The sequence below is a fragment of the Podarcis muralis genome, chromosome 11 (genome assembly GCF_964188315.1).
Source record: "Podarcis muralis chromosome 11, rPodMur119.hap1.1, whole genome shotgun sequence".
In the NCBI taxonomy this organism is placed as follows: Eukaryota; Metazoa; Chordata; class Lepidosauria; order Squamata; family Lacertidae; genus Podarcis; species Podarcis muralis.
The window spans coordinates 49,872,165-49,894,994 of NC_135665.1; the positions used below are offsets into that span (position 1 = coordinate 49,872,165).

The window sequence follows — 22,830 nt, forward strand, 5'->3', positions numbered from 1 at the left end:
GGTTAGCTCTTCCCCACTGGAGATCTTTAAGCAGAGATTGTTGAGGATGTTCAAACCCTGGGGTTTCTTGCACCAATAAGGGGCTTGGTCTCTAGCCCAACTCTATGGGTAGTATTCAACTAAGTTTTACTCAAAGTAGACTGATTAGGCTGAACTTAGTTGTGTTCAGTAATTTCAATGGGTCTGCTATGAGTAAAACTTAGCTCAATTGCCACCTTATGATTCTATGACCATAGTGTTCTGGTATCATAAAGAATGAGCTTAAATCTACAAGCCAAACACATTGAAAATATTCTGTGGGTCAATTTAATGATAGCCAACACTACTGTGGTGTTGATGTTAAGTGAAGAGAACAGTCTTTGTTCTTCAAAGGAAATCCCTGTTCAAATATACAACCTATTATGAACAACAACTTTCACTTACAGGTGTTAAAACCTAAAAAAAAAAGAACTAACATGCTTTGTGTTGTTGAGGCAGCCACCACACAAACTCCTAATGAAGACTTACTACTTAGTAGAAAATAAAATGTACCAAAATAAATTGGTTCAGGATGTGGGCACAAAGAGAACGTATAAATGTGGTATTAGTTTCCCAAACAAGATTTAAAAAAAAACTCTATTACACACAAAGACTATTTGCAAAGATGGTACTGCATAGACTCAAATAAGCTAGTAGATCCAAACCCAGAAAAAAAAAGGTTATTTTCTCCCTCAATGCAGCCAAATTGATAACAATGGTATTTGGAGAGTGACTGTATTTTGAAAAAAATTGTATCATAAGATACATATATTCAGAGTTCAATTATATAATCATAGTCCGCTTTTGAAACTAAGGAGAGAAAGAAACATTATGTACTTAGCTATAATTTCTCTTCTTAAGATTCCTGCATGGAGATGATAATGATAAAAGCTCTTTCTCAGAATTGCCTTATATAAAAAGTAATGATATTGAAATAAGCTGATCTCAAAATACCAGGAATCTGACTAGAAAAAACTAATCCACCTTTTTATCAGATACCAATTCTGTTGCATGAAATAAGACTACTCATTCTGTGACAGACGTGGCGTTTATTTCACATTAGATTTTGTGGACTCCTTTATGTTACATTTTCTAGCACAGTGGAATGTACTACAGTTTGACTTCTGCTGAAATAACAGCTATGTAACTCACTTCTCACAAATGTGTGGTGATCCTGCATATTGAGGTTACTGCATTTGTGTGTCAAACAGCAAAACAGTTGATGACAGCACAGCCTTGCAAAATGGCAACAATTCAAAGTATCGCCTAGTCCCAGAAAGACAGATTATTTAGTACATTTCACTACGTGGGCTAAACTAATATAAACTACTATATGAAATCTATGCAGCATCATGGACAAAAGGTGGCAGTCATGAGCAATGATTTTAACTGAGCTGCATTTTCTTCCACTAGGCCATGTCAGTTGGGAGTACCTTATATTCATCATAATCTTTTTCATCTAGTAAATTCATTTTGTCCAGTTCTACTAATTGTCCTGGAGTTGGTTCATCTGGCAAAGGTATTTCAATCTCAGCTTGCTCATAAATCGGTTTTCCTTTTAAGAACAGCTCTTTCCAGTCACGCATCAGCTTTATTGGGATTAAGCTGAGGAAATCAAGCAAATATATACATATATATATTAATAAATCTGTGGTTAGATCGATCAAAGCATGTTTTCTAAGAATTACATGGATCAATAGCAACATCAAATAGGCAACCCAAAGAAAGAATAAATTAAAACATGAACTACAGTGGTACCTCGGGTTAAGTACTTAATTCGTTCCGGAGGTCCGTTCTTAACCTGAAACTGTTCTTAACCTGAAGCACCACTTTAGCTAATAGGGCCTCCCGCTGCCGCCACCGCGCAATTTCTATTCTCATCCTGAAGCAAAGTTCTTAACCCGAGGTACTATTTCTGGGTTAGCGGAGTCTGTAACCTGAAGCGTATGTAACCTGAAGCGTATGTAACTTGAGGTACCACTGTACTCTGAAAAGAACAGAATTCAACGTGGTTCGCATGTATTACCAAGCCAAAGTGAGTAAGCATAGGCATGCATTGACACACTTCACTCCTCCTTTAGTTTTCCTGCTGCCAATGCTTCCTGGAGCTGAGCCATGCTTTGGCTTAGCATTACATGTGAATCTAGGGCTCATGGTCTGCCTTTCACTGACAAACCATGAGTGGCAGCAAGCCAAGAACAAACCTTGACTGTAGCTCATGGTTTGTCTGGAGCAATACAAACCACAAGCCCAGGTTCAGATGTTATGATAAACTAAACCCAAGTGTTCTCTGTGGCTAGGAATGCTTCTTACCACTTTTGTCTGGTTTGCCAGTTCCTAGAAAGGAGTAGCTCATGTGTTGATAACCTAGAGGCTGGATTACTACAAAAAGGCTCTATGTGGGGCTGCCCTTGGGCCTGGTTTGGAAGCTCTGGTTGGTGCGGAATGAAGAAGCAAAAGTGCTGATGGGGGAACATGGCTGACAACATGAGACACCATTGTAGAAAACATCTGCACTGGCCCAACTGAGGTCAAGCAAGATTCAACGACTTGCATTAAGGATTTTTAATTAATTTAAGCCCTGAACAACTTAGGGTCTCTTACAGACTGCATGTACCATTATATTCCACCTTGATCACTGAGATCATCTGCAGGAGCGTCATTCAATGTCCCCCAAATTGGCGAGACTCATTTGACAGCAACAAGAAACTGAGCCTCTAGTGTCATTGGCCTAGTCTTCTGGAAGACTCTGCCAATAAAGTTTCAGCAGGGACCTTCTGTTTAAACTTTAAAGCACCTGTTGAAAACTTTCCTATGCTGCCATTCTTACACTGACAATGAACATACTAACCTTCTGCAAAAGCTGATTTTAAAATGTGTATATGGTTTTTATTGCACGGTTCAATGTATGTTTGCGGTAAACCTCTGTGATATGTACATTTTTAAATAAATTAATTAATAGGAGATAAATGGCTTTCTCTTTACATCCAAACTATTCTGAGAAACATGAACTGCATAACAAAGAAAGAGCAAATCACAAAGTTACAAATATACTGGTTTCTTACATAATTAAATGTATAGGATTTTTTTTTTCTTTTAAAAAAATTAAATGACTAATGATATCACCTAGGTCAATGATGGAGAATCTGTAGCCCTCCAGATGTTGCTGGACTCCAACTCCCATCTGCCCCAGTCAGCTTGGCCAATGGTGAGGGATGATGGGAGATGAAGTCCAAAAGGATCTGGAGGGCCACCCATCCTGAATCAGTAAGAGAGCCAGTGTGGTGTAGTGGTTAAGAGCGGTAGTCACGTAATCTGGGTAACCGGGTTCGCGTCTCCGCTCCTCCACATGCAGCTGCTGGGTGACCTTGGGCCAGTCACATTTCTTTGAAGTCTCTCAGCCCCACTCACCTCACAGAGTGTTTGTTGTGGGGGAGGAAGGGAAAGGAGATTGTTAGCCGCTTTGAGACTCCTGAAGGGGAGTGAAAGGCGGGATATCAAATCCAAACTCTTCTTCTTCTTCTTCTTTGGACTTGGTTGCAGATTGTTCTGCCTGTGGCTTCTTGGCTGCTTTACTGTCCAAACTCTTGGGGCTCCTAATGAAGAACGATCTATTTCTGCAGCTTTGGAATGAGTGTCGAACATTTACTTTCCCCAGTTCAGTGGGGGTAAACCAAGCCAAGTCCCGCCAGAATAAAACAACTTACTTGTTTGTCAGCGTTCGATATTCTCCTATTTTAGTTGATAAGTCAATGATTTGCTCAACCACTTCCCAACAAATTGAATAGTGCTTCTTATAGCGATCTTCAGCTCTTTTGGCAGCAAGCATTGCATGCAGCTGTTTTTCTTTCAGGGCCTGTTCCTCCTGCTCAATTTTCTCTTGCTTTGCAAGAGCCTAAAAGGAGTTGGACAAAAAAAGTAAGAAGAATGTCATCCAAATTTCATGATCCCTGGCCACAGTCCAAAATCCATGTGATCTCACGTGACTTCCTTCCACTGCAAACGTTTCCTCTCTTAATGCCTGATTAGAGGAGTGCTGCAGAATTTTAGTGGCTGTGGGTTTGAGCTTACTTTATCACTGTGAGATGGCCAAGAGTGGTGTGGTGCATTAGTGACTAGCATAGCGGGGCTGGTTTGCTGACCTGTTTTCCCAACACTGCACAATGCTGCTAATTACTGTTAGGGAAAAGGGGAGGAGCAAGCCAATAGGGAGCTCAGGGAGAAGCCTGGGCTGTTTGTTTGCCTGCACGGTGATGACTAGAAGCCAACACATACAAACATAGCACTGCTATGTGCACTCTGTAAATTAGCCGTAACCCCTACATGGGACAAAGCTCCACCTGGCAGCACAAGATGAATGCATTCACATCCACAATGCACACCATTCTCAGCACTTAGTATGCATATATGCTATAACAGCTCATGCTCGTCAAAAAGATAAATAAAAGGCTTTGCTGTATTATTATTATTATTATTATTATTATTATTATTATTATTATTATTATTTTGTTCTGGCCTTGCATCCTCTAATTCTGGCAGTAGGCTAAGAAAATAATGTTCTGGCCAGGCTTACAAAGTTGCTTCCTGGCCTAAGGGAAACTGGTATATTGGAGGAGTTGATAACCTTCTGCTTCCACCAAACACTAAGATTCAGCCATTTTCTGTGTCCTTCTATTCTGCTGATTACATGGGTTTCTTTGGCAACAAGTTGGAGCCCTTTAACCATATACCTCCAAAGCAGCTTGAAGGCAAATTCAAGTCGGAATAAATGCAATTGCGAATGTAAGAGACAAGACAGACCAAGAGCTTTCTTTTTTTAAAAAAGAAGATGACGATGGAAGAGAAAATAATGAATGTTTACCTCCTCTCTATCAAGAGCTTCTTGGAATTCTTTGAGCCGTCTCTCTTCAAACTGCTTTTCTCTGTAAATCCTGTTCTGCCACATCACTTCTTTCTCGTGCCGCACGTGCAGCAGTTGCACAGCGATCCTCCGCTCTTGCTGGGATTGTCTCATTAGCCGGTTGATGAGCTGCTCTTCTCTATATGCCTCCTGAAATAAAATTAAAAGACAACCTACGATAGTATGCTTAACTACTTCCACCCCTTGCTATGTATGAAAAAAGCAAAAGAACAAACTGAAATCCATGGTAGGGCCATGGTAAACTCAATTGAACTGAGTGGGACCTGCTTCCAAGTAATCATGCACTGCACATTAGATTACCCCCTGCTAAGTGCTAAGCAGGAGCCCCTGCATGTAGTCTGAAAACTGCTACAACTGCTGCCCTTTGAACTTTCAGTGTCGTGTCAGCTTTTTCTTGCTACCATTTTGCTTAACATCAAGCCTGATGAGGAGCTCTGAAGAACAAGAAGGCTTGTTTGCACTTTTGGTTGGACTCCATAAAAACTATGGCTGTCAAGGATGCTTCCCAGCCAAAGGAATACACACAGCAGGTAGTTAACTCTTTATTGTCAAATATAGCGTTGCTTCTACAGCTCTGGATGCTTACACACACTATTCCCAGGTTTGCGCTCTATGGAGCAGTTGCAGCAACAGGGGGGCAGTCCCCATCCACCAGCTTATGTATCTTCCCCCAACAGGCTGCGCACAAGCAGGCAGAGACTATGCCTGTGTGCAACCTTCCTCTGCTCATCCCTTTTCAATCCCCTCCTGGTTCTGGGGGACAGTGGAGCAGGAGAGGGTGGGGAAGCACCTGGCCCTTCACTTGCCTGGCCTGCCTCTCCCTCATCTTCTGATGCATCCTGTGCTCCACCCTGCAGCTCTGAAGCTTTCCCTCCTTCCAACTCTTGCCTCTTGGCTGGTACAGTTCCCCGCAAATCATTGATCCCCACTCCCAAGTCAGACTCCAGCCCCTTGTCAGTGTCCTGTCAGTTCCTGAAAATGCCCAACTACAGATTTCCCTCCACTAATGGGCCTCACTATGTAGTTGTGTATCTTAGCACAAACTGATAACTTGCTGCCACTTTGTGAGTGTGTAACCCAAAAATCTAGAAGGCAGTACACCTAACTCACTTCTTGTGCTTCATGAGCTATTAGTTGCTCCCTTAACATCTTCCGTCGTCTTTTCTCCCGTTGTTCGCGGGCAAAGGTATCCTCCTCAAGACGTTTCTGAATTTTCCTGATATATTCATCATCTGAGTAGGTGTTCAACAGGTCAGTAATGGCTGGAGTTGTATCCAGTTCCTGTGAAGGCACTGCCGAATGCATCATGCTAAAATAATAATGGGGACATCAAGTGTTATATAAATATCTATATAAGGCACAAAGGAACTGCCACCAATCTGTCTCATCAAATGTTGTGACTATTGTCAATGATTTTCACAGTGCTGTCAATCCTTGCACAGAGTTTTATAGAGTTACATGGTGTTTGTGTGTGGAATCAGAGAATTTCAGGAAGCACCTCTCCACTTTTGCAGCTTCAGCCTCCTATGGCTCTCCAGGGCCATCTTGCCCCCATGATGCCTTGCTCTGAGTACAGGTTCTATGTCACAGATGTGGTGCCCTTCTTCAGAGGGGAGGTACTTTGAGGTGAGAAGACCCAGGAAACCTATAGGAATGCCGCAACCACTTTGCGAAGGTGGCAGAAACTGTTTAAAGAAAGGAGAAGCATCTGTTTTTTACTTACATGCTTCTATCTTCCTCCAAAGTCTTTAGGACTTTAAAGTTCTGGATGTTAGGATATAGTTCCATTCCACCTTAAAAGGTACAGGCATGACTGTTGTGTGTCACATGCCTGTTTACTTCCAGCACAGTCTGCTGGGAACTTCCATTTTGTATATTGCTTTTGTATTGCTAATTAGCGTGCTTGGTAGCTTCAGAAGGCTACTGAGGCTCGAGTCACTGATTGATTGATGCTGTTCCGGGAACCGGTGATCGCCCGGCTGCCGGCCGGTGGCTGGAGCCAGCTGGGGGCCTGCCTGATGCCTCCGTCTCCTCCGCAGTATCCCAAGACTGGGAGCCTGGGCTCTCTCCATTTTACTTCCCTACCACCCTTTCGAAAGTGCTAAAAGCATAACATTCAACAAAAAGGAGGCAGCTGCCGTCCCATGGTGCTCAAGTGTGAAACTAGATGCAATGCTAATCATGTGCCTGGCCTTTACATGCTTGGTTTTTTTGTTTAATATGTAGGGGATGTGCTGGGTGCTAGGGGTGACGGCACACAATTCAGATTGGAAGTGGGTGGGTAGGTGATGGAGGGAAGAGAGGGTATTTAGCTCTTTGACTGTTTCATACAGTTTGTGGCTCTTATAGATGATTCAGTTATTTTTTTGAATTTAAATTTTAATTGTTTCATTCTTTTTGGAAATTGTCCTGGGAATATGACCGAAGGGCAGTATATAAAAAAGAAGATTAGCATAGCTCCCCTATCATCCACTTGCTGCACTTGATTGAACCTGTATAGAACCTGAACTGCTGGTGCATAAAATCTATTGGCAGAACAGCTTTTTAAAAAGTATCTTCGGGGGAAAGGCATTTACTGTTGAAGTTCAGGATAAATCATCACTAAGGGATGATACTGAAAATGGTTCAGACTTCCAAATGGAAGGGAGGGTTAGGATTAGGCAATGAAAGTGGATGGAGTGGTCCAATGGAGCACACATGGTATAATAAGACTTTCAGAAAGCTTTTGATAAATTCTCTGGCCAAAGACTCCTGAGTAAGTTTAATAGTCATGGGATAAAAGGACAGGTCGTCTTATGGATCAGTAAATGCTTAAATAACAGGAATTAGAGAGCAGGTTCTCACATTGGAAGAATGTAACAGCTGAGGTCTCTCAGTGTTCAGTACTGGTCTCTGGAGTAAGGGGTGAGCAATTAAGCGACTAACTTTGTTCATAATAATACATTGCTCAGGGTGACAAGAACAGAAAAGGATTGCAGAGAGCTCGAGAAGGTTCTCTCCAAACTGGGTGAATGGTCAGTAAAATGCCAAATGCAAATCACTGTAGGCAAGTGTAATGTGATGTACATTGGGACAAACGGTACTAACTTCACATATATCCTAATGGGGTCTGAACTGGTGAGAGACTGGCCACGAAGGAAATATTGGGATCATGCTGAAAATGGTAATTGAAAATGGTGAACCAGCGTGTGGCAGCTGTGAAAGGTGCAAATTCCACATCGGTGATCATTAGGAAAGGAACTGAAAATAATACTGCCAATTATAGTTAGTGCACTTGGAATACAGTTCTGGTCAACACACCTCAAAAAAGAATATTGTTGAGCTGGAAAAGGTTCCGAAAATGGCAACCAAAATTATCATGAACTAGAACAACTCCCCTATGAGAAAGAAAACAGTAATTGGAAGTATTAATTTACAAAAAAAGGCAAGTAAGGGGTAGAGCAGGATATCTGGGGTGGACAGAAAGGTTTTCATTTGAAGTCCTACAATTGCTTTAGGAACCCCAAGATACTGTGGAGTGGAAATATATACCAAGATTCTTAAACTGTATATATCACTCCAATAGCATTTGTATAATAAACCACAAGTCAATATAAAGTACTTCCAACAAAAAATTAAAACGAAGAAGGCAATGTTTCCAGCAAGCAGAATTTAATGTCAGTGCAGTAACTTCCAACACATTTTATCTGCCCATCCGCATGACAAGCTATTTGCCTAGAAAGAATGCTTATTAACCAGGTGACTGGCAGCTTCAAGACTGGGAGACCCTCACTTGCTTCAGTTTCCACGTGGAACAGCAAGTCTACCCAGAAGTCACTTGTTCCAAACATTACCTCTCACTGAGCCTGGTAGGCATGCCACTCTCTTTCTTCATCTGCTTTTCAAACTTCTTAATTTCTGCATAGGTGATCTGAAAAACAAGAAGGCACATCTGAATCTCCTTCCTTTTGTTCAATACCCTGCAACACAGGGGAGGCATCTTCTTCAGCTCAAAGGCCACACACCCTCACAGCTAACCTGCCAGGGTCCCCAAGCCCCTTCCCAAGAGCTATTCTACCAGAATTCCACTTACACAGACATGCACACATTCTTCAAACATCATGATACACAATGGATGATTAATTCCATAGATACATAACTGATAATTCTAAAAACACTCCCCCCCCCCCCCGAATCACATTAAGCAGACTTTGTTTCCAAGTGGAAGCATTTGGGATGCAGTACCAATGCAATGAATACTTAGTGCATTCCACTGCCTATGATTTTTAAATTTCCAGTTCTAAAAGTTCAGAACTTACCTCTGCTTCCTTCCTCCTTCTCATAATCTTTTGGTCTTCAATTGCCTTGACGGGGCGCTGCAGTACTGGTTTGGGAATCTGGATAATTGCTGCTTGAATTTTAGCCATTATTTCATGCTGCCTTCGATTTTCTACCATTTTCTAAATATCCAATGAGAAGGTAATGAGCTATTTAAAACTGGCTACTGACTGTTAAGTATTAATTACAGACAAAGCGCCATCATTTTCGAGTCACTTTCTGCCCACACAAAGGTCACAAACATATTACAAAATTGGGAGGAGTAAATAATGGGAGCTTTTTTGTTTTAAAAAAAACAAAGCAAAAAGAAAATGAAATATTATGAGAAGTTAAAGAGCTTGTAATCACTATAAACAGCATCTCAAATAAGTTCGCCATTTCTTACCGTTTGGCATTTGTTACATGTTGGACCCCTGGACGGTTAAGTCCAGACAAAGGCGACTATGGGGTTGTGACGTTCATCTCACTTTCAGGCTGAGGGAGCCGGCGTTTGTCTGCAAACAGCTTTCTGGGTCATGTGGCCAGCATGACTAAACCACTTCTGGTGCAACGGAACAACGTGACAGAAACCAGAGCGCATGGAAACGCTGTTTACCTTCCCACCACAGTGGTACCTATTTATCTGCTTGCACTGGTGTGCTTTCGAACTGCTAGGTTAGCAGGAGCTGGGACAGAGCAACAGGAGCTTACCCCATCACGGAGATTCAAACTGCTGACCTTCTGATCAGCAAGCCCAAGAGGCTCAGTGGTTTAGACCACAGCGCCACCCACGTCCCTATTTGTTACATAAGAACATAGGAAACTCCCTTATACGGAATCAGACCACTGGTCTATCTAGCTCAGTACTGTCTGCACTGACTGGCAGTGGCTCTCTAGGGTTTCGGGCAGGAGTCTCTCCCAGCCCTACCTGGTGATGCTGGGAACGGAACCTTGGACCTTCTGAATGCAAAGCAGATGTTCTACTTATGAGCATTCCCAGGGGTGGCTTCTCTGCAAGCAAATGATTGGCCACAGGGTAGTGCAAGTCACACAGAGCCCTGCCTCCTGTTTGTCAAGTGCTACCCAGGCTGCGATAGAACATCCTACCATGTCACACAGGAGGAACTTGCTGCTGGATGTGGGATGGCACGTTCCTCACAACCTACATGGTTTTCACACTTGGTGGCAGTATGCAGCATCTTCAGGCAATCACCAGGGTCTGAGTGCCCCAGTGAGTTCCTAGTCTTAACACAGGGCCCACTGTTAGCCGACAGCTACTCTGTACTCCTCGGGTGAGACAGCTTGGAGAAAACTGAAAATGGTAGCTCTAAGCTGCCCATAATAATGGCAGCTATACCTACACAGGGGGCCCCACAAGCTAGCACTTTGGCACGTGCCCCCTCAAACCCTGGTGCCGGTCCTATTTACTTTAATAATCACAAAGTAACACGCTGAACAGCTATAATGAATATGTAATTGAAAAGTAGTCTGCCACCTCATGCAAGTACACTGGAAGTGTGACTCAGCATAAGTTGAAAAATTGTTATTTATAAAAACGCCTTTTTAAATTTCCCATAGAAACTGCAGCTAAATAACATGATTTATCACAGCAGGATTCATTTTCTTATGTTCAGAGTCAAGCTTCAGGCTAAAACCTATTTCAGGAATCGTGAAGTGTTGCATTGGAAATAACCTCCCCTCCCAGTGTTCAAAGTAGGAGGGGTGGGGGTGGAGCGACTGTAAGCCTAAACCCAATTGCTTTGGACTGGTGTCTTATTCCAAATGTTGACACCCTAGATCAAACTGTTATTGAGGCATATTGTTAAATAAATGATTCAAATAAAATGTGAATGGGTGAAGGGTTTTTGCATGGATGTGCAAAGCTTGAAAAGTGGGGGCAAAATGGTATTTGACCAAAGATTTAAAAAATACCCAAATTCAGGAAGAAGAATTTCCATACTCGCAACCACTGCAGATATGTATCTCCACCCCACTGGTCATTTGTGCCCCATTAAACTGACTGAACGTGTCTTTTGACGCCCAAAGAGATGCATATCCCCACTCAGGGCAATCAGTTGTTCCATATGATCAATTGCTGAGGAACATAACTGGATTTCAAAACAAAAATTCAACGCAATGGAATTCAGTATAACATTTTGCTTCTTTTGCAAAAATGGCAACAGAACACATTCTTGACCTCCCACTGAAGTCTACCTACAGCCACTGCCAACGTGATTGCCAAGAAGATTTAGTGCAAATTTATCCAGGAAATGTTGGCCTTGGGTGGAAAAAGGTTTGCCCACCCCTGTTCTGGAGTCAGTTGCTTTAATATGTTCTGCACGAGACTGCTCTTGAAGGCAAAATGGAAGTTAACAGTGTTGCATGCTGCAGCTTGTGTCCCTCCTATTAGGAGACAATAACCTATTCAGCCAGCTTTGCAAGAACTGCATTAGTTGCCAATTTGCTGCCAGGCTAAATGCAAGGCACTGGTGCTTGCTATTAAAGCCCCCTGGAGTCTAGGATTCATATACAGTGGTGCCTCGCAAGACGAAATTAATTCGTTCCGCAAGTTTTTTCTTCTTGCGAGTTTTTCGTCTTGCGAAGCACGGTTTCCCATAGGAATGCATTGAAAATCAATCAATGCGTTCCTATGGAAACCGCCTTCAGACCAGGTCCGGGGACAGTCTGTCCCCCGACCTCTTCTGAAGGCTGGGGGGGGGGGACAAGGGCTTTTCTTCCCACCCCCAGCATTCTCCGCTGTCCGGGGCAATTTAAAAGCCCCCGGGAAGGCAGACAGGGGGGAGCAAAGACTTTTGACCCCGCCGGCCTTCAGACCTCTTCTGAAGGCCGGCGGGGGGCAAAAGTCTTTGATCCCCCCCCGCCTGCGTTCAAAAGCCGTCCGGGATAGCGGAGAAACGAAGGCTGGCAGCGGGAGGAGGTCTCTCCGCCCCGCCGCCAGCCTTCGGAAGAGGTCCGAGGACAGTGGGGAAGACGTGCTGCGCTTCCCCGCTGTCCCAGAGATTTCCCTATGGGCTTTCGTCTTGCGAAGGAAGCCCATAGGGAAATTCGTTTTGCGAAGCGCCTCCAAAACGGAAAACCCTTTCGTCTAGCGGGTTTTCCGTCTTGCGAGGCGTTCGTCTTGCGGGGCACCACTGTACTTCAAAAGCAACCTGAATCCCACCCCCAAGCACTGGAATGACACTCCAGCATCACCTTCAGCGATATACAAATGAAACTAAGGGATCGTCCACACTTTTACTTGTCCTGTGCCTGGAAAGCATGGGTCCAAGAGGTTTTATGCTTGTCCTGTGCTTTCTAGGCACGAGCCCAATTGGTTTTGCCTTTACCCCACTACTTTCCCCCAGAAAACCCACTCTTTAATGCTAACTCGGAACAAACTGCAATCCTTCAAAAACCCAATTGCTGTTTGCTCTGATTCAGCGCTATACTACAGGTTTTGTGGGGCAAACGGAACCAATTCTAGCTGAATTAAATGAAAACACTACAATTTATTTCCATTAGCTTTCTTTCTGTTATACATACAACACAAACCTCCTTTACTTAGAAATAATTCCCACTGTGTTTGATGCAGCTGGTGGGAAAATTCATAGGCTTAAACATAAAACAATGCACAAACATTTCCTGCAGCTCTGAGGTTTTTATAAAAAAAAAAAAATTAAATAGGCTTCTCACATTTTCAAATTGTTCAACGATTTTTTCGGCCTGAATTTTCTTTGCTTGCTGTTGCTCCACAAACTGCATCCGAGCTATCTGACTTTCGAGGTCCTTCGCTTTGCTGTGAAAGTTGTCTGAAATCTGCTGCAGTGTCAAGTCTACCTGACGCGGCACTAGACATTTAAGGCGCTGAAATGAGAAGATTTTCCAAAAGATTTGAATATACTCAATATACCGCATTGAGTCATAGTAAACTCCTTATACTTAGACAGAACTTTTTCTCCATCTAACCAAGCATTGCCTACTCTGACTGGCAGCAGATCTCTAAGTTCTCAGGCAAAGAAAAGTTCTTCACATCCCCTCCTGCCAGCTTCTTTTAACTAGAGATACCAGGGCCTGAATTACATGCAAAGCAAATGCTCTACCTCTGAGCCCTGGTCAAATTAGGACAGCTTTTTACATGTCTGAAACATAGTTTATCTTGGCCTAGTTTTGGATAAAAGGTAAAGGGACCCCTGACCATTAGGTCCAGTCGTGGCCGACTCTGGGGTTGCGGCGCTCATCTCGCTTTATTGGCCGAGGGAGTCGGCATACAGCTTCCGAGTCATGTGGCCAGCATGACTAAGCCGCTTCTGGCAAACCAGAGCAGTGCACGGAAACGCCGTTTACCTTCCCGCCGGAGTGGTACCTATTTATCTACTTGCACTATGACGTGCTTTCGAACTGCTAGGTTGGCAGGAGCTGGGACCGAGCAACAGGAGCTCACCCCGTCACGGGGATTCGAACCGCTGACCTTCTGATCAGCAAGTCCTAGGCTCTGTGGTTTAACCCACAGCGCCATCCGCGTCCCTTAACTCACAGCTACAGGGATGAGTGAATCCACTGATTTCAGTTTCTCCTTTTTTCCAAACTTCAGTTCTCCACATTTCCACATCAGTTTGCATTTTTTTTAATAAAAAAGGGAGGAGCTTGTGAAAATTCACCAGCACCATCTTAGTGTGAATTCACCATCTTAGTGTGAATTTTTCCTAATATATGCCTGTTTGTATGCAAGCTTCCCAAATGTACACATTTTCCATTATATAACACCTTTTAGTATGAGCAGATTCTATATGCATTTTTAATACACAGTCTACCCTAATATCTGCATTTTTTTACACATTATTTTGCCCAAGAACTGTGCTGCAAAAATTCAGAGGACTACAATTTTTTAAGGATGGCTGCATCTCCACATTGTTTAAGAAAGTGTGAACTGGGTAGGTTTATCTTTAAATGTGAATCAAGTCAAATTTCTCCCCCATCCCTAATACTGTTTGCTGTACTTCATAGTTTTGCAGAGCTAGCAACGTCCAGATTAACAGCATCCACTGCCAGCTAATATGGTCGAAGCACTGTGGTTTGTAATCTGCAGAACTAAAGGTGGTGGCAACCACCTTTGATTTCTGCTAAATCACCGAATCTGCTAAGTCTTATTCTTTTTTAACTGGCAGCCATGGTGATGACAGGAATGGAAAAAATTAACTGTGCTTGGAAATATTTGCTGCTTCTCAGTGACAGTCGTGTGAGATTTTGACATCTTGGATGACAATATGATTAGAAGGAAATTTCATGCCATCAGCATAATGTGCCGTTAAGGAATGTGAAGAAGACGACAGCCTTGATGCCCAAACATACATGGAATATGGCTGTTTTGGAAAGCAAGCACTGGAATGCATCAGGGCACATATACTCTAGGTGGAGACGAAGTAAGGGTTCCAGTTACGCTTAGATTATTGTAATCCGCAATCGACATTTTATGTAAACTCACCTACAAAAGTAATTAAATTGATATAAAAGATGGGAAATTCCATCTTCCAGATACAGTTCCTGTTCAATATAAAAGGTGCTTCACAGAATCATTTTCACTCTCTGCTTGCTCCCTGTTCAACTCTGCTTTGCATGCTTTTGCCCAGCTGCAGGCCTGGATGAGTAGCTCTTCCAAAATGTGAATATGTGAGAGAATTTAGAAATTCCATTTCACAACTAGTTGGGCTAGAGGAAGTTAGAAGGTGGCCAAATCCTTAGGACATTTTAAAGCTATTTTTTCTAAAAGTATTACATTGCTATATTGCATTACATTGATTTATTTTATTCCTATTTCCTCATATCACCATTTGCTATATGAAGATTATAATATTCCTCCAATGAAGCACTGTACACCAACCAACAGACTGATTTGCTTCAGTTACAATCCTAGTTTTTATCTGTTTCCCTGGGATGCTATTGAGCAAATGATTAGAGAATTCAATTAATGTTGGTGCATTGACCAGGAATGGGTGGTTAAGTAAGCACTGATTGCTGATCAGCGCTTCTGCTCAGCTACTAGCTGAGGCTACACACACACCTAAAGCTGCTGGATCAAATTAGAAACCCTGAGCACTACACCTATTTGTGGACATGGCTCCAGAGAGGGGCACATGCATGAATGCCTGCTTCTACACATGAATTCTCCCTTGCTGGCTCAAGGCTACATTCTCTCAGAAAGCTTTGTCAACTATCCATCAATCTGATAAAAGAATCTGTTAATTTATTGTTTAGTGAAGCAGCCCAGCTCAACATAAATTAAATACCTCATGAAGCAAAACCAGGGAGCATAAAAGCCAATGATTTCTTTAAAAATAAAATAAATAAAAATAAAAAATCATTTTTTATTTAAATCAGATTTTTTAAATTATTTTTTTAAATTTAAATTGGATTTTAAAATAAAATGCTTTTGGAGGAAAAAAAAATCTTTCTAAAGATAGTTTTTTCTCCTTCCAATAAAGTACAGCAGAAAAGTTGTCCAAATATAAACAGTTAACTCACCAAACCTCACAATAATTTCATAATTATCTATGTATTTCTAATGGTATAACCAAATCAGTAATTTTTGACATAACTGTATAAACAACTCTGAAAATTTATTATTCCAAAAATGAAACCTTCATCTGGTTGTAAATATTAAGATTATACCAGCAGCAATGCTTTTCTGTAAAAAAAAGAGTGATTTAAATCAAGTCTTACTGACTAGTGGTTTACGGTAAATCGTGATTTAAATCAAATCCACCCTGAGCAAAACTAAATCAAAGAAAAGGTTTGCAAGTGAAAAGGAATGCCAGCCGCCTCAGTGTAGATTTGGCCTGAAATATGTAGCTAATTTAAAGTTATTCTTGCCCTTATGGTAGTACAGCCAGCTTATACAGAGTGAGGATGTATGTGTGAGGATGGAACATATGTTCTGAAAGATTTACAGCTCTGATCTCCTTATTTAGCCTTCTGGGCCTTTTGCCCAGTTTCAGCTTGCCAAGATAGAAACCAGGAACAAATGGCCAAAGCTATTTGTTTTGAGACTGAAAATGCAAGGAACTATGCAGATACCTGCTGGGACACTGCGAAGCAAAGAGATCAGAGAGTTCTTAAAGTGGCTATTAGTTTGTTGAAAGCGAATTTAGAGTAACCTCTAGAGCAGAGGTAGCCAATATGTGTCTTGAAAGTGGTGCTGGACTTCAACTCCCATCAATTAAGTCACTGCATCCTTTACACAGAGATTCAGTAGACGAAACAGAAATTTAGTTTACAGGAATTCTATTTTGATCTCTCATGTCATAGGTATATATCTAACAGGTATAGTCACATGTGATGTTCTGCTTCTCTATTGGGAAAGGTGTTCTTATCTCAACAAGCTCACCTCTCGATACATTTCAGTTCCCACGCTCTTGAGCTTTGCGGGAGCTGAGGGTCTCATTGCATCCATGGCAACTCCAGTGAGTCCTGCTTTTTTCTTTTTCTCTAGAGCCACATACAATTGGTAGATCAGTTTGGTGGCAGCTCCATGCTGCTCTGTCATGATGTTTCGGGCCACATTCTGGTCAAACTGCACGCCCAGGAGTTGAAGGGTGGGCTCCATGCGAGAAAAGTTGTTAAGTTTCGCACTGGCAAGCCTGGAAACATAAACAGACTCTGCAATTATATAAGGTTCTGAAATGTGAAAATCTTCCCAAAAACTGATCCCAAAGCCCAGCATTCTTCAATAAGCATGTTCATTTATAGAAAGATAGAGTTAAACAAAATTATCATTAGGAACAGATCAAAACGTTTGGGTGACAACATTTTGAAACCTAAAGATTTTGAGCATATGAAACTGCCTTGTACTGAATCAAACTATTGGTCCATTTACAGGGTAATCCAATTTTGTCTACACAGAAGTAAGTCCTACTGAATCAAATGAGGTAAGTGGGATTAGGGTTGCAGCCTTACCCCAACATTAATTACTCTGGCCACCATTCTCCAAGGTCTCAGGCAGAGATGTGGCCTAACCCTGACACATTAAATAGGTTTTTAAACTAGAGAAACCTGAGTTGGACCCCAGGACCTTCTAGATGGGAAGCAATCCCAGTTCCTTATCGTATCTATCTGGGTTTTGATAAGCTTTCTTGGGAGCATGGAAATCATCATTCAACAAGTATATATAGCAGGCACACGGGGAAGTGCAGGATGAAATATATGTAAACATGGCTACATCCTTCCTCTCCTTTTCCAAGTGGGAAATGTAGTTGCCTAGGACTGTTGGCCAAACATCATTAGTCACCTTTTAGCAATAAACAATATCCCTATTCAGGCATTTGTTTCTGAATGCATGAAGGGGCCTGCAAAAATATGCTGGCCCCACCACCTCTACACTAAAGTGTATGGCAGCAGCATACCTTCCCATCTCAAGAATTGGAAACTCTATGTGCATAGATGGCCTTGAGATTGAGTCAATCACGTGTCAGCTGGGAGGCACATGCTGTCATCAAGGGGGATGGGCTAACCCATGCATACCTACAGATTTCCATATGCCTTCAGCATTCCTAAACTGAGTTGGGGGGGGGGGGGGAGACACACTGCGTTTTACACCAGCTGTCATCTTAATCTATTTGGACTGGCATTGGCATTCAGGCAGGCAGATGTCTAAGTCTTATGTCAAACATCCATGGTCCCTTGGCCCTCCTGGTCCTTCTCCTTTCTGCCACTGCTGCTCTCTAGCTATCTTCAAGTACGCAAGCAGAGGCAGGAACGTGGAGGAGCAACAACCCTGGCTCTCCCTCTTGTATTGAGCAGTGATGCAGATTGGTCCCAGAGGGAGAAAGCTAATGCATCATCAGTGGCAACAGGCAAGGAGGTAGGATTCCCCTACTGAGAGCATCTTGCTTAAGCCCCCTATCCCAGGACTCGGAGCCACCACTTAGCCTACTATGTTAACCATCTGATGTTGTGTATATACCATCTACTAACCTGCTTTGCGAAAACTGAGCAAAGTCATCCTGGAGTTCAAACTTGTTGAGAAGTTCTCCGATGAGGTAACCTGAAGAAAACTCGCTGGCAAAAGACTCCATTTCTGGTTTATTTGTAAAGAGAAAAATGAAATGTTTTTTCTCCCCATTTTTTCAGACCTAAGGGCTGATTCATATCTTACCACCGTGAAGTGCAAGTAACTTTCCTGCGACTTCCTCCCATGCAGTTGCAGTAACATCCAGATCAGAAGCGGCTAACCGGTGGCCCTCAATATGTTGCTGAGCTACAACTACCATCTTCCCCGACCATTGACCATGCTGGAAGGGGACATATCGGAGTCCAACAACACCTGGAAGGCCACAGGTTTCCCACCTCTGATCTACACAGAGAAGTCAACATTGCCTTTTCTCAGACCAGGTTTCAGCTAGCATGGGATGAAACCACATGATCCATCACACCAAGGTGCTTCCGCCATCTAAATCAGGCCTGTACCTGCATGACCCACCAAGTCTATTAACCACACATTGTGGCCTGTGAAACACTCAATGACACTCCCCCTTTTTCCAGGCCCAGGCAGGCAGCATAAAGGATAGGGTGGTTATCAACCCCTGATGGGTCACTGACTTGGTGTACCACAGATCACACAGATATGCACTGAGGATTACTGACACTTGTGCAGGCCTGCTCTAGAAGCATTAATGCATGAATTGGCCCTAATGAAACAAATTTTAAAAATGAAGAGTTGCACCCAACTAAGTAATATTCAGCATGTGTTTGTGGAAGAGTTTCATTGGTTTGTTTCTGTTTTATTATGTATTTTATGTTCTCATTTTGTATTTTTATGTTGTAAACCACCCTGTGATCTTCAGATGAAGGGTGGTATACAAATAATAATAAATAAAATATACTGGTACTCATTCAAGCCAACTGACTTAAGTCACATCCAATTATTTCAATGGGTCTACTTTGAGTATTATTTAGTTGGCTTCAACCTACAGTAAATTATTAAAATGGCAGCAGTTCTCTATTGCCTCTTTTAAGTTCTAACTTAAAAGTAAGCTGTAATAATTTCTTAAATTCTCTGTGTTTCAAGATGCTTCTTCTTCTGGGAAGAGTAAGACAACCCCAATTTGCAATATGAAGAAGCCTTGAGATACAATGGTAATTTGAGAGTTTATAATGGCCTCTCCCACAACCTAAAGAGCTCTAGAATCTGGTAGTTCAGCCTCTCATTAGGGGCATTTCATCTCTCTGTGTGGATGATATTCTTCTCTGGAGGAAAGCCATTTGTAGATCAAATAGTAGGAACAACGGGATAAACATATATCTACAAGGACTGTCTGTACTCCAGAGTCCTTATTAATTGAGGAAATTCGACAGATTTGTGTCCCTTGAAACTGCAGAAGAGTCTAGCGTGATGAAAATCATTGCCACATGGGAGCTTTAGAGGTGTGTTGTGTAACTCAGAATGAACACCATCCACTGCTTTCCTAGGACTGCCAAAAATGTGGAGGTAGTAATGTAAAGTAGACAGGTCACAAAACACAAGGTTATTTGGGAAGCTGCTACCTATTTTTAAATATATATATATATGAGTTTGAATCAATTAGAACTGATTCAATCAATCCGAAGTGCATTGTTTTGCACATGAATAAACTGAAGAAGAAAACATATTTGCAACTTCTTTTTTGATAATGCTTGCATGCGTCACAGCAGGTGCTCTCAGGGGAAGAGGCATTCCTTTGTGTATGAGCAAAGAGAAGATCACACCTGCTACCCACAGTTTTTGTAAAGTGCACTAAAATACGGTAACTAAATAATATTTTTCCAACTATCTTCTGCCCAATAAGTCAATCAAAAGGTTCTTGAGCCAAATAACTTGAGTTGGCAGCCTTCTTTATTTTGAACAGACCGCTCAGGAGTGTAGGATTGCCAACCTAGAGAAAAGGTCCAAGGAAACAAGAAAAGAAATAGCCCCTGCTATTTAATAGTCCCACCCTGCTGCTCTGCCTTTCCCAACTTGCCAGGAGGATGGATAACAAAGAGGGGGAGCAGTGGGAGATAGATGAGCCAAAGCAGATACAACCTTCTATGGACCTGTTAATAGTATGATTTGCAGTGATAGGAAGCCCATGACACACCAGATTTATTGGAGTCCAATTCCCATCAACCCCAGACAAGGGTCAGGGATGATGGGAATTGCAGTCTAGCAACATCTGGAGGGCTGAAGGTCCACCCATTCCTAGGTTAGAAAACAGTCCCTCCCTCAAATACTATATAGTGCTATATAGGGTCTCTAGTTCTTTTAACAAAACTACACTGAGACCATGATATGTCTTTTTGCACATACTGTATGAGCAAACAGTCATTATGGTGTGGAAAACACCAGCCATTCTGTTCATGCAACCCAATGTACAATTCAGGAGTGGGGCTTTCCTGGGCTGCATCATAGTTACATGGAAACAAGGGAACTTCTATATGTCTCGTCTGGCATTACAACTTCAGATTAGGAGAAGCTGCTTGTTGACATATTACAACTCTTACTGCTCTCCATAAAGTATTACTGTTGTTTCATTTTTTTAACCAAAGCCTGGTCTCCCTTGATTTCATTGAATTTATTCCAAATGTACCATATCTAAAAACAAATTCCTCTGATCATTGTAGACTCCCAGAATTGATACAAATGCCCACAAAACATTTCAAAATCCCCAGAGTTTCAAGACCCCAATTTCAAAATCAAGGAAGTCAACCAAGCTGCATGGAATCCCTCCAAGTGCCATACAGGTTATTTGCTAGTATTAGTTATTAATATTGACACTTAATATTACTGCCTCCCCTGGCTAAACCCAGCCCACTCCCACCAACCCTGCTGGGGCATATTGGTACTCTAGCACAGTTATTAACATCAGTAATAACTTTTTTGTTACTTGGGTGAAAGTTATTTCCACCAATAGAATAGCTGCTCCTTGTGCAATTCTGTCATGCAAAGGCAGTCAGAAAGTTGAGTCCTCCTGGTACCTATTTTTCAGTGATGGAAAAATGAGAACTACTAATGCAAGCACTTTAAATGTAAAGCAGTTTGATCATACTGTCTGTTTTGAATGGGCTCGTGCTGTTTAAATTTGATTGTATGTTGCATTAGTCTTTTGTTGTCATTGCCGAAGTACTTTTATTTGTTTGTTTGTTTCTTACTACTCTACTACCTGCCCTGGGTATATAAATACCCACACCGCATCTGTAAGAATGCAATGGTTTAGTGGGACAGTGCTGAAACTTTGTAACTTCCTGCCTATTGACACCAAACAGACACCTTCGCTGTACTGTAAGCTTTTAGCTGCCTGCCAAAGGCATTTTTATTAATACAAGTCTACCCAGATGTTTAGAAAGTTGGTGTGAGTTTTAATTCATTTTAGTCTATCCTACTACGGCTTTAACTTTCTGCATGTTTTTTTAATTGTGGCTGCCATTCCCCCCCCTTTTTTATTGCTAATTGCTAATTTTTTATTGGAAATTTCATTGTTTTATCTCTCTTGTAAGCCACTTTGAGTTTTCCATCCACCCACCCACCCACCCCATACAATCAAGTGCCATGCAGATTTCATGAAACAGTTAAATAAGTAGAATCTACATTAACCAGGGGTAGCTCAGCCGGTAGCGCATAAGACTCCCACCTCAGGGTTGTGGGTTCGAGCCCCACACTGGGCATTACATTAGGGAGGCAAGGCGTTAATGTCATGTTTAGCTGTAAACTCCTGCATTGCAGCGGGTCGGACTAGATGACCCGCGCGGCTCCCCTTCTTCTATGAAATGTCTGTGGGGGAAGCAAATGAATCAGCAGCAAAACCGTGCTCCTGAGCATGTGCAAAGCGCCATTCCTCTCACGAGGGGCTAAACAACAAGAAGAAGAGCAAGAAGAAAAGTCTTCACTCGTCTAGGGTTCTTTTGGGGGGAATCTGGTTTACGGGGGGGGCGATGTTCCCTCAGGCGAGCCGAAATGAAGCGCCTGCCCGCCTGAGAGGGACGCGGGAAGCCGGAGCCCCGCACCTCCCGGGGCTTCCTCGCCCGCCCGCCCGCCTTAGCCCTGCAAGGAGGCTCCCGCACTCACTCACTGCCCGCGAGAGCTTCACTTCTCTGTTCAGCCAATCGCACAGGATGTCCGTCATGGCCGCGAGCGGTCCCGGCTCCGCGCCCGACTGGGCTCGAGGCCGCCTGGAGCGCAGCTCCGCGTCCCGTCACCATGGCGACCCGCTCGGCCGGGAGGAGGCGGCGGGAGGAGCGAGGGCGCGCGTGCGCAGCGGGGGAGTCGGGAAAGGCGTCGCCGAAAACATTTCCCGCCAACTGGTGTTTAAAGGGACGAGCCTTTGGCCCGAGAGCGCATGCGCGATTTGATGGCATGTGCCGGCGAGGACGGGACGAGCGAGGCTCCGTGATTTATTTAGTTAGTTAGTTAGTTAGTTACTTTAATTTCGAGTGCGGTGGGGTCAGTCCTGGAGCACGAATTGCTTTTGCGTATATTTATCAGCAAAAGAGCCTTATCAGCAGCCAGCAAGACAAGTATCCTGAAGCTGTGCACATCATTGCGGGAGACTTCAACCATGTTGAACTTAAAACAGTGCTCCCAACGCTCT

General features: G+C 42.8%; 1 protein-coding gene across 1 annotated transcript; it reads right to left on the reverse strand.

Moving 5' to 3' along the window:
- Positions 1-1,047: 1,047 nt before the first annotated feature.
- On the reverse strand, positions 1,048-22,508 carry LOC114606362 (sperm flagellar protein 2-like). The gene is made up of 10 exons (XM_028748517.2): positions 22,308-22,508; positions 18,203-18,305; positions 16,617-16,869; positions 12,929-13,099; positions 9,238-9,378; positions 8,773-8,849; positions 6,050-6,248; positions 4,880-5,068; positions 3,726-3,913; positions 1,048-1,623 (listed from the first exon to the last, which is right to left on the reverse strand). The coding sequence occupies exons 1-10, from the start codon at positions 22,363-22,365 to the stop codon at positions 1,428-1,430; spliced, it is 1,575 nt and encodes a 524-aa protein (XP_028604350.2). The 5' UTR covers positions 22,366-22,508; the 3' UTR covers positions 1,048-1,427.
- Between the last annotated feature and the right edge of the window lie 322 nt (positions 22,509-22,830).